The sequence below is a fragment of the Oryza sativa genome, chromosome 1, assembly GCF_034140825.1.
Source record: "Oryza sativa Japonica Group chromosome 1, ASM3414082v1".
Taxonomy (NCBI): Eukaryota; Viridiplantae; Streptophyta; class Magnoliopsida; order Poales; family Poaceae; genus Oryza; species Oryza sativa.
Genome location: NC_089035.1, coordinates 21135909 through 21148115, shown reverse-complemented (window position 1 = coordinate 21148115; position 12207 = coordinate 21135909). Strand labels below are relative to the sequence as shown.

General features: G+C 44.8%; 1 protein-coding gene and 1 long non-coding RNA gene across 2 annotated transcripts; one reads left to right on the top strand and one right to left on the bottom strand.

The window, feature by feature from the left end:
• Positions 1–1930: 1930 nt before the first annotated feature.
• AIP2 (DEAD-box ATP-dependent RNA helicase 15-like) lies at positions 1931–7124 on the bottom strand. Its single transcript, NM_001401632.1, has 11 exons — positions 6862–7124; positions 6658–6758; positions 5125–5297; positions 4812–5043; positions 4547–4665; positions 3871–3927; positions 3609–3793; positions 2688–2832; positions 2535–2618; positions 2387–2450; positions 1931–2286 (listed from the first exon to the last, which is right to left on the bottom strand). The coding sequence occupies exons 1-11, from the start codon at positions 6987–6989 to the stop codon at positions 2276–2278; spliced, it is 1299 nt and encodes a 432-aa protein (NP_001388561.1). The 5' UTR covers positions 6990–7124; the 3' UTR covers positions 1931–2275.
• A 3913-nt stretch (positions 7125–11037) lies between these two features.
• LOC136355170 (uncharacterized) lies at positions 11038–11688 on the top strand. The gene is made up of 3 exons (XR_010739329.1): positions 11038–11262; positions 11353–11418; positions 11509–11688. It is a non-coding gene; the product is annotated as an uncharacterized lncRNA (long non-coding RNA).
• Positions 11689–12207: the final 519 nt, after the last annotated feature.

Below are 12207 nucleotides of genomic sequence, written 5' to 3'. Positions count from 1 at the left end.
AAGTAAATAAGTAATGACTTAGAATTATACATACCAATGTGGATGCTCCTTTTATCTGCAGTAATTGATATCCTTCTTTGCACCTCACTATAATCAATTGAATATGCATAATCGAAACTGATTTATTATAATTTTAAAGGTCAAGCCAACAAATTTAATATTTGTTTAAAATTACAGGACATGTCAACTTATTTCTTAAGCAACGTATATCATGGATTCTAGATGAACATATGCTTAACCATCAGGGCCGGCCCTGGGGGGTCAGCCGTGCGCAGGCCCGAGGCCCTCAAAATCCAGGGGCCCACATGGCTGATGGGCCATGGCCCATGGTGCCTCATGTATCGCTACTTCCCAGGCGAAGACGGAAGACGAAGAGGAGCGAAGGAAAGGCTGGAAAGCGAAGCGATTTGACTCCTGTTCCCATCGCCTTGATCACGCCTCCTGCGTAGCCTCGATCACGCCACTGGTCAATCACTCATCGCTGCAAACGCTGCGTCGCAAGGATCAATCTGAGTTGCAAAAACCCAGCAGGCAAGATCGACCGGACGAGATCCTCCGCCTCGCGGATTATCACGCTGCTGGGTTGAGCTCTCGCCTAGTCGCCTCTCGGCGTCTGGCGTCGCAAGGAGTCGAGCCGTCGAGGCCATCAGGCCAACCGCCCGGCGGCGGCGGCGCGGCGCGCCCTCATCGGCCAATCGACGGCTCGGCGGCGCCAGGTGCCTATAGGCTGCAGCCTGCTGCCCTGCTCCTCGAGGTAATTTTCTTCATCTTTTTTTCCTCTTCATAGATCAAAAATTATTAGCTCTTACTACTTAATAATTGATGATTATTTTTTTATCACATTGAATATTAAATATTGTGTGTTTATAAGTATAAATATATATATTAGTTTATGTGTATATATATAGGGGCCTCCGTATAAGTTTTCGACCTGGGGTCTCGAAAATCCAGGACCTGCCCTGTTAACCATATTCGCTCCAATTAAAGCAAGTAGAATGTGGGATATTTGTGTGAGAAACAAACTTTGAATGTTTGCAGAACTTAGCTTTCATTGAATTTAACTTTATTGTGTTTGGCCTTGTCAGGTCAATATTTTGCATATCAATGTCCTTGTCTTGTCTTGCATTTATCTGTACTTGGTCTTATAATGCTTTTGAATGAATGTCTGGATGTAATCCTGCAACGTGTCTTCATTTTTTTTAACCCGCCACGTGTGGACATATATTGTCCTCGTACATGTGTTATGGTCTCAGACAATATCATATTTTTGCCCCTTGTCTTAAATATATTTGATATATGACTTGAAATGAACTAAATTGAGATTAATTCTAGAAAATGTGATTTGAGTAACATGAAATTTAATAATATAATTTATTAACCAAAATATTATTACGCCGTAGCTTTAAGTTAGCACGAGTAAATTACTGGTTAAAGAGGTTTCGAAAACTTAGTTTACTTTGTTTCCACAACTCAATATGAATTCATGCAGCCAACAATAATTACCTTGTTTAGATACTAGCGAAATCAAGATAAGGAAAGGGACATCACCCCGAATCTAATTTCCTTGTTTACATTGTTTGTGATAATCCTGATTAAATCCTTGTATGCTTTACTTGTTTAGATAGTTTGTGAATCTTTTCCTTGTAGAGTTTCCTCTATTTACCTAATATATAAAATGACCAATAAGTGAAGCGCATGTATCTAGAACTGACTTTTTTTCGTCAAGTCCCCAAAGATTCAGAAAAAATGTCTGTAAGCGCCTAATTTGTAATTAGCTGCTATCTGGGCAGCAAAGAACGCCACCATCTTCCCACGTTACTAACCTTGAACCCGCTGTTCAGAATCGTATGAGCATTGCGGTTGCCATGAGAACGTAAGCAGCATAAACCGTTAAGTAAATATAAAAAAAAGGATAATGGAACAAATTGCATGGTAAGAAACTCGGGTGAAATCCTCAAAAGTACCATAAACAAAGTATACGTTAGCATCTGCGGAGTAGCAAAATTAACACAAACACATCCTAATAAAATTCTCGGAAGTACCATGAACGACAGCAATTCAAATACGTGCATGCCCAATTGCCCAGATACATCTTTTCAAGTATTATTACGGGCCATTCAGCACTTAGCAGCAGACCTAAACTGCTGTCTAAGTGAGGGCAGCATTTCTCACACTAAGTTTCTAGTTATCCGATAGATTCTTAATATGGCGTATCTCAAGGAGATACTCCTGTTTCCGGTTCGAATGTAAGCTTTTAAGCAGTCCACCCGGATCTTTACGAAGGCACTGGGAAACACAAATCAAAATACAACAAATCAGTTCTTTGAAATCATATGATACGGTATTAGTACAACTAAATCTGGAATAACAAGGAAGCAACACTTACTATATGTCGAAGTATCAATCTGCTCAGGAAGCTCCTTTATGTCAACCTCGAATCTTTCTTGCACCTTAAAACATCATGCATGTGAAATTACAGTGAGGCTTTGTTACACCAGTTAAGCAACAAAATTAAAATGATCAATTATACTAACTTGATTAAGAACATCAGAGTCTGAGGCAGAGGAAACAAATGTTATTGCAAGTCCTTTGGTTCCAAAACGTCCAGCCCTTCCAACCTGGAGGTTAGAATGTCAGAAAGAGAAAAAAGAACTTAACGAGAAGCAGTGAAGTGATGTTAAAATTACCCTGTGCAAATACGAGTCAGCAGAATCGGGCATGTCATAGTTTATGACAATGTTGACACGTTCAATATCAATTCCCCTGCCAACTAAATCAGTAGCCACAAGAATCCTCTTGTGTCCTTCCTTGAAGTTCTTGTACCGGGTCAGCCTACAAAAGCTCCATCATTAAATGAGGATCAAGCATTAAGGATTCTTGGTAGGGATCAAACCGCCACAACTGGTCAGGCAGTAAATTTCAGAACTACTAACAATCATTTAATCAAATTTTCATTAGGAATGTTGCTTGCATAAGATCATCACTGTATATGAATGGCTGCTCTAAAACCCATCATGTCTATTTCATAGCCAGCAATAAAGTGGTGAGTGGTGGCTGAGGGTAGGTCACAAGATGGCAGACAGACCATCACCACCAACAACAATATTCATATATTCATATAGTAGTATAAAAGGTCTAGAGAATAACAATGAGTACATAAACCAAACAAAGGCGAATCCTGCTTCATGGCATGCTGTTACTGTCAACAAGATTTCGTATATGTGCCTCTCAAAGATATGCTAAATTTATTAGGCATAACTATTGAAATAATATAAAGTAAATACGAACGTAAGAATAATAAGTCAACTCCATCCATGCTTACATCATAACACTCACATGGATAATATGCATTATGGTTGACCATTGCCCAAAACATTTATAGGCACCACAAAAATGTACATATTATAGAATATACATTTGAACTAGGTTGATGAAATATCTGACATCATCTAAAGCATTACAGTAAAAAAGAAAATAATAACTAAAATAAGACAACCACCATCAACATCAGCATAGATTATTGTTATTTTCATAAGGAACTGATAAAACAAGCATGAAAAACAAAGAACCTAAAAGACCAGGCTGCAAAGGAATTCAAGATAACAAACCTCTCCTCCTGTGTCATTCCAGAATGTATGGAGATCGCAGGAAAGTTGCATTCACAAAGCAGCTTGTTCAGTTCTGCAGCTCTACTAACACTTTTAACAAATATCACAACTTGATTGAAGTCAAGTGCATCTAAGAGATCATTCAATTTCCGGTTCTTCTCCGCCTCACTTAGTTTTATATAGTGCTGGAATCAGGGAAAGGGAGTTGGCACAAAATAATCAGAAAAGTGGTACAGATGACAGATTGATAATTAAATAGTACCTGAACAAGCCCGTGAAGGGTCAGTTTAGCCTCATCATCAACATAAATTTCCATAGGCTGTAAGATAACAAATGGTAGATAAAGGTATTAGAATTTCTGTGTGCCAATGTTCTAGGCACTCCAATAAGAACAGCATATCAATTCTTCTTGCATCAGAATTTTGAGCCTCCTAAGGGAACTTCAGCTATGACAATGGGCACTGGTATTTGAACTTCAGCTATGACAATGGACACTGATATTTGACCAAATCATAGACAAGTTCTGGAGAAGTGCTTGCTATAAGAATTAGCATCAAGAGGAAGCTGCTTTGTCCACACTGACCATGAGAAGGGTAGGAGAAACAGAAGCAGTTTACTCTGATAAAGCGGAGTCCAGTACAAGCATGCAGACAATTGGAGAAAAGCAGCACTGGCCTTGTACAATCTACAATAATGGTGCCCTCCCAACCCCAACACCCGCATTCTCCCCAGATGGTTCACATTGACAGAAGACTTCACTTGCAGCCAATAGGAACACTCAGGTAGTAATTGATGAACTACGACCAATGCAGAAGTGTACGGTAATCAGAAATCCCTTTGACCTACTGACACCAGAACTGCCACCGCTCCTATCAAGGTATGTGTATGCCAGAGTAAGAAGAAGCGCTATTGAAATGAGATAGGCCACATGACATTACATCTTGCATGAATTTCTTGCAAACTGGGCGGATCTCCTTGCTAAGGGTCGCTGAAAACATCATCACTTGCTTATCATGGGGTGTCATTTTGAAGATCTCCTGCACATCTCTACGCATATCTGAAGAAACAAATAGATTAATAAGAATATAACAGAGCCATGTATGATATATTGATATGATACAAATAGGGGTAGAAAAGTTATCGCAAAGTGAACATATTCTGCGTGTAGAATGATGATCACTTGATCAAGGAACAGCAGCCTACCAAGCGAATCGAGCATCTTGTCACATTCATCAAGAATGAAATGCCTCACATTCTTCAAGGAAAGATCCTTTTCTCTAGCTAGAGCAAGTATCCTTCCAGGTGTTCCAACCACAATATGAGGGCAGTCATTCTTCAACAGATCCTTGTGTTTTTTTATGTGAACGCCACCATAGAAGACAGCAACTTTTACCTCAGGAAGGTACTTGCTAAACCTCTCAAATTCATGGCAAATCTACAACATTATATTAAGTAAAGAGACAGTTAGTATATGCAGACATACTGGACATAATTAAACTAAGACATAAATATATACCTGGTAAGCTAGCTCCCTTGTGTGACATAGCACAAGTGCACCAACTTGACCAGCAACAGGATCAATTTGCTGAAGACTTGAGAGAACAAAAACAGCAGTCTTCCCCATCCCAGATTTTGCTTGGCAGATGACATCCATTCCAAGAATGGCTTGTGGGATGCATTCGTGTTGCACTGGTGTGGAGCCAAACAAAATTGGAGCGTACCCCAGTGAGAAACTATTTAACCTCCTGTCGCCGTTAATTGAAAGTTTTTACCACATTTTCCTCCAACTAAAATTGTCAGATAAAATTGTACCTGCAAAATGATATTTTTCATTAATACATTTCGAAAGAATATAAAAATGTACGCTAGAATGTATTTAATCTGATTTGGTATTAGAAACAAGCACTAGGACGAGCAAATGTTCATGCACAATCAATTCGTTTATTGTTTTCTATTTGGGTTAACACTTAGTTTACTTCTGGATGAACTATCCTAGAAACAGAAGAGCTGGCTGCAAAAGTTGAGTGGGTAAATGCATCAATGCCTAGGGCATGCATTCAAAGTTTAAATATATGGCATATGCCCATGTGAGCTAACAGAGAAAATAGCACCTGTAAAAACAACAAATTGCTTGCCTTTTCAGTAATCATATCTTGCATTCACTCCGTCTAAATACAGTATCATAGTATGAAAGGTTGAACCAGTGAGTGACCCGACCAAATTCTTGGTTCACCAGTCCAGTGGTCCACAGTTCAATAAAGTTTATGTTGCATGTATGTTTCAATACAAAGACAAGTGACGAGGTGGTGGGATGGCTCAGCCGGTTCAACCAGTGCTGGTTTAACACCGGCTCAACATAATCTAAATGCATGGATAGTACTAACGCACAAGCAGCTTAGCACTGGTTCCCTTTTTCCCAGCAAAAGCACCTAGTGCACAACCAGAGTGATACCAATGTGAGCACTCTGTTTTTTTCCAATTAAAGCAGTCTAAATGTATGTCTTAGTGCACAACCAGACCAATCTTAAGCACACTTGCCCTTTTTCCAGTAAAACCATCAGTCTAGTCAAGCTTTCCAACTATGTATCATGTCTAGTCAAAACAATTCGAACTCAGTTAACTATGCTACTTAAAGAATTCCAATCAAGCCTTTTTGTTCATCATATGGGCTCAAAGTTTGAAGATTCAGATAACGTAAGAGGCAGTAGCAAGCGTGAAGGTCGATTAAGGTATTGCAGGAAATAAATAAGAGTAAGAAGCTATTATAGGAAATAAATAACACGGTCCTGACAAACGTGACTTTCGAATTTTCAGTTACCACTTAGATAACGCAATCCTAGTAGTTTTAGCCCATTTATAGATCTATAAAGTCCTTGAACCAAATTAATATACACCTGGTTAGTGTTGGTTAAGTGACTACTCAGACTATATCGAAGTCAGAATCAAATAATTGCCACTTCACACATCATTTATTTAGATTTCAATAAATCTAAATTAGGAACACTAGCAGCAGCAACAAGGGGGAAAAAAGAAGAGCATATGAGCTTGCCTTCGGAAGGGTGCTCAAACCCGCAGTCCTGGATGGCGCGAAGCAGCTCCGGCTTGAGCAGGAAGTCTCTGAACCCCGAGCTGTGGATCCCCACGTACCCCCTATCGAACATAGAAGAAGGTCAGATCAGGGCCCCTCCCACCGACTCAACCACGAAACCCTAGGAAGCAAGCAAACCCTAGCGCGGGGGGGGGGGGCACGCACTTCTTGACGACGTCGGCGGAGGCGTTGGCGGCGGCGGCGCCGCCGTCGGCGCCGTTCTCGACCTCCTCCTCGTAGTCGACGAGATCCTCCTCGTACACCTCGTTGTCCTTGACCTCAGCTTCGCCCATGGTGCCTGCGCGCTGCGGGGAGAGAAGCTGGAGGCGGGACTCGAAGCGGACGCGGCGGCGGCGGCGGCGGCTGCAAAGAGAGAGAGAAACCAAAGCGGGGGAGGGGGGAGGTGTTGGATTTGGGGAGCTAGGGTTCTTGGGCGAGATTGGATTCGGGGGAGACGTGGTCCGTGGGATGGGATGGGATGCGAGGATCTGGAGCGACTCGAGTTGGTGGTGCTTATCCCGTCCACCACGGATTATGGGCCTTTTACGGCCCAGGTTTCGCATACTTCTACTCGAATTTTTTTTATTTATAATTTTTTTTATTAAAAGTTTTACAAAAATAATTTTCCATTTTGAAAATTGACGGAAGTAGTCGCCTAAAATCGCCCTCTCAGAGGGCGGCGAAAATGACGTGGCAGACGGCCGTTCGCTCTCGGGCGACGGCCGTCAACGAAATTTGCAGGCGGCCCCCTTGCCGCCCTCCGCTAGGGCGATTTTATACTGTGCGGGGGGCCACCTGCAAATGGGCGGCGAGGGGGGGCATGGAATTTTGCAGGCGGCCCCCTTGCCGACCTCCGCTAGGGCGATTTTGTACTGTGGAGGGGGCCGCCTGCAAATGGGCGGCGAGGGGGCATGGAATTTTGCAGGCGGCCCCCTTGCCGCCCTGGGGGAGGGCGATTTTTCCTCCCCCCTATAAAGCCCAGTCCCTCCTCTGTGAAATTTCATTATATTCACTAAAAATCCAAAAAAAACGAAAGAGAGAGAGGGGAGGGCAGCAGAAGGGGAGCGGCGAAGCCCTGCTGGTTCGCTCAATTCATCACAGGTATGCTCCCATACATCTTTTGCATTTGTACTAATATGTTATGTTTGAGTATATATGTTGCGTTTTAGTTTTAGTTCCATATATTTTAGCACATCTGTAGCACACAGCACATATGTGTAGATCCAGAGCATAGAATATAATAGTATGAATTGAGACATAGACAGTAGTGTTAATTGTAAGATGTAGTTTAGTTTAATCTGGAGAATGTAACGTAATTTTAGAAATTTAGAGAACAATATTGTAGAGAATGTAACTTAGGGCGTAGTACAGAAATGCGAGGTTAACGCAGTTATTGTTTTCATCAGGCACAATGTCAAGTAAGGTCACATTTCAGATAGTTCACGGTGAAGGAAATATTAGATTTGGTCCAGATGGTGTTGATCTGTCAGATTTTGTAATGACATCTAAGGGCATCGATAGGCCTGCGGAGAGAACATTTCAGTCAATTTATAGTTGGTTGTTGAGAGGATTTAGAATAGACCAAGAAGTCTACACAATGTCAGTGTCAGTTGTAGTGAGTCGTGCAACAGAAGGTTATTTTTGGGAACTAATGCCGATGGACAGCACTGATGCTTGGAGACGGTATGTGGAAATGGCTTTTGAGGGGGAGAGAGTCGGTATAATTGTTGATGAAATGGAGAGGGAAGATTCGGATAATGAGGAAGTGGACGACGACGCATCATCCGATGAGGAAGGTGATGTAATGGCCACTGATTGGGCAAATGAGGACTTCTCTGGACTTGTTATATCAGAGGGTGATCATGTACCCTGGGAGTATAAGGAGAACGAGGTAATTAAGGGTGCAAGGTATGCTCATAAGGATGAGATGAAGGAGGCGGTGAAGCATTGGGCAGTTTCCTTGCAGAGAGAGTTTAGGGTGGTCAAGTCAACAAATTATGTGTATGAAGTGAGGTGCATGAAGGAAGATTGTCCGTGGCGTGTCCATGCATATAAGGGTAAATGGAATGATTATTGGAAAGTTAGCATTGTGACCGAGCACAAGTGCTACTTACAAGGGGTGGAGAAGTATCACCGAAACATCACTTCAGCTTTTGTGGCAAGTGAGATGTACAGCAGTGTTGTTGGTAACATTGGCTTTGAACCAAAATCAATTATTAGGCACATCGAGAACAAATTCAAGTACACCATAAGCTATGCAAAGGCCTGGAGAGCCAAACAAAAGATCATTGAGATGAGGTATGGCACATTTGAAGCTTCTTATGATAATTTGCCTCGTTTGTTAGCCACCATTGCCCAGAGGAATAATAATACGTACTATGACCTACATACATTTACATCGGTTGATGATCGAACAAAGAGTGTGCTGCATAGAGCCTTTTTCTCATTGGGTGCTTGCATCAATGCTTTTGTGCATTGTCGACCTGTTCTATGCATAGATGGAACTTTTATGACAGGTAAATACCGAGGTCAGATATTGACAGCAATTGGGTGTGATGGGAACAACCAGGTTCTACCACTTTTCAATTCAACTTTGCTTTGTGTTGTACTTATGTTTGAAGTTTGCTCTATACAGGTTGCGTGCGGCAGGCCTTCTACCACTTTGTAGGCTTGTTGAGGCGGCGGCGGACGACCGTGACCCAGCGAAGCGGTGGGATGCAGACCGGTCACTCCTTGCCGCTCTTGTAGACCGCTGGAGACATGAGACGCACACGTTCCACCTTCCCTGTGGGGAGATGGCTCCGACACTGCAGGACGTGTCGTACCTGCTCGGGCTACCGCTGGCGGGAGCACCAGTTGGTCCCGTGGACGGTGTTTTTGGGTGGAAGGAGGATATCACTGCGCGCTTCGAGCAGGTGATGCACCTTCCACACCTAGGACCGACCAACACCCTGCCTCCGTACTCTACAGTCGGGCCTAGCAAGGCTTGGTTGCTCCAGTTCATTGTAAGTAAATAAGTTGTTATTATCATACGTGCTTATTTGCGACCGGATGAGTGTTTTGTACTAACATTTCATTCTTAATTGTAGGCGGACCTTCTGCACCCTGACGCTGATGATCACTCGGTCCGACGCTCCCTTGAGGCGTACCTGTTGTGGTTGTTTGGGTGGGTGATGTTCACTAGCACCCACGGGCACGCTGTGGACTTCCGGCTGGTCCACTACGCACGGTCCATCGCGGATGCTCAGCCACAGGACGTGCCGCAGTGGAGCTGGGGTTCTGCCGTGCTAGCAGCCACGTACCGTGCCCTCTGTGAGGCGTGCACGAAGACTGACGCGGGAGCGATCATCGCTGGCTGCCCTATGTTGCTTCAGCTTTGGGCAGCCGAGAGGTTTGCCATAGGTCGACCAGTGGTGGACAGCGCACCCTACGGGGTTGGTCGCAGCGCGCAGTGGCCAGAGGACGGTCCCACGATGGGGACTTACTGGTGTCGACGTGGGGTTAGTGCAACTTCGCTGCGTTATAAGTTTATCAGTCGTCTTTTTTTTTTCTTCACATAACATGTCTAATTCCGATCATGTTTATTGCAGCGTCGTTACGCTCACGTCCAGGTGAGACGTGGTTACCCGGACTTCGTGTTCGAGTTTGACCGTCTCCAGCCGAGCGACGTCATCTGGGAGCCGTACACAGAAGAGGCCGTCGCTGCGAGAGCACCGCTAGGACTTTCGTCCTTGTGCACACGCGACCAGGCTTACTGGCTCACCATCCTGCCGATGGTGTTCGACATTTTCGTTGAGCCTCACTGCCCGCAGCGTGTGATGAGACAGTTCGGACTTAGGCAGGTGTTTCCGGGCAACGTGCAGCCGACCGTCCTCCCTGCCGACCACTCGTGAGTTCGGATTGTTCATTTCTAAATTTTTATGATAATTACTTCATCGAGCCATATAATTTACCTCTCTTCACAGGTTGACTCGACGGGGACAGCTAGCAGGCGCACTTTGGGCTCCACGTGTACAGCAGTACGTTGACGACTGGGTGTTAGCTACAGAGGAGGTGATCAACGAGCTCTTCCCACACACGGAGGAGAACTACCGTGACTACCTTCGCTGGTACCTTCCTCGCACTCGTGCGCGTGTGACCTTCACTCCAGACGCCCCAGAGCCGCACGTTGCCGCTGTCACGGACGCGTATCCCACGCACCGTGACCGAGACTACTTCGTGGCGGTACGTCCAATTTGTATTACTTCTTACAATTATTTCATTTATCTTGCATAATATAGGACAACTACTGAATTTTTTATTTCCATCTTGCATAGGCTGATGCCGCACGGGATATCAGTGCCGATATCACCGCAGTCCAAGTGAGGTTGAACAGAGGTTTGCACTTGACTGACGTTGAGCAGAGGGTGACCTTCGACCGGATGCAGGAGAAGATGCGTGCGGTCATGCGCATCTTTTCCTGTCGCAGCGCCGTGGACGTCGTACCTCCAGCTGGTCCGGTACAACCACGGCCTCGCGCGCCTACCGTCGGAGCAGGACCTCGACCTACGGCACCTGTTTCGCACGGTACTGCTCAGCCAAGAGGTTTCTTAAGTTTTGTTTCTGTTTTTCTACGAAAACATCACCCCGTCGTAACTTGATGTTCCATCCTCGCAGGACCTCGTTTGCCTTCGAGCGCCCCTAGCTTCGGAGCAGTGCGACCTACAGCACCGGTTTCGCACGGTACAGTTCAGCCCAGATATTAGTTCATTTTTGTTTTAGCTTTTGCACGAATATGTCACCATGTTTTAACTGCACGTTTCCTCATCGCAGGACCTCGTCTGCCTTCGAGCGCGTTCGCAGGCACGACCGGCGCTTCCGCGAGCTCCGCAGGGGCGTTCGCCACCTCTTCGGGCGCGTTCGCCAGCTCTTCCTCTCACGGAGCGTCGATCCCTCGCCCACACGGTACTTTACTTTTTATTACTACTGTTAAATACTTGTACGAAACTGATGGTCCTTGTCCAGCAGGATTTGCAGCTGGGATCTTCGGTACTGGGGCCTCTTCGTCTCACGCCGGTAGGACTGGTCCTACTAGCCAATTCTACGACGACGACTTGCACGGTGCACACCACCACGACGTACTAGGCTCCTCTCAGCTTGGAGGAGCTCCAGAGGCGCACACTCAGGAGCAGCCAGAGGTCACACCTGTACAGGCAGGACGGGTTGGCCGTGCCGTACCCCCGGACCGACTCACGTACTCCCAGGGGCACATTAGGGCGCAGGGTAGGAGGGACAGGGGTAAGAGGCCTCGTCAGTAGTGTTCTACCTCTTCAGTCCTTATGTGACCGTTTCTTTTGTCTTACAAACTTGTAAAGCAGTACTACTTTTGCTATTACTACTGCAGTACTACTTGTGTTTGTCTCGTCTACATAGTTCTTTTCATTCATATGGTGCTAGAACAACTTATGCTCACGACAACACACTTTCGGCGCTTCACGGTAGTGTCAGATCCAGTAGCGCGCACAGTCCACA

Bases quoted from the DNA above. Each gene is read 5' to 3' on its own strand.
- AIP2 (NM_001401632.1), bottom strand. From the start codon at position 6,989: ATGGGCGAAGCTGAGGTCAAGGACAACGAGGTGTACGAGGAGGATCTC. The intron at 3,794-3,870 runs GTACTATTTAAT...CCCTGATTCCAG, and splicing joins CCCTTCACGGGCTTGTTCAG to CACTATATAAAACTAAGTGA. The intron at 2,451-2,534 runs GTTAGTATAATT...TGATGTTTTAAG, and splicing joins ACTCTGATGTTCTTAATCAA to GTGCAAGAAAGATTCGAGGT.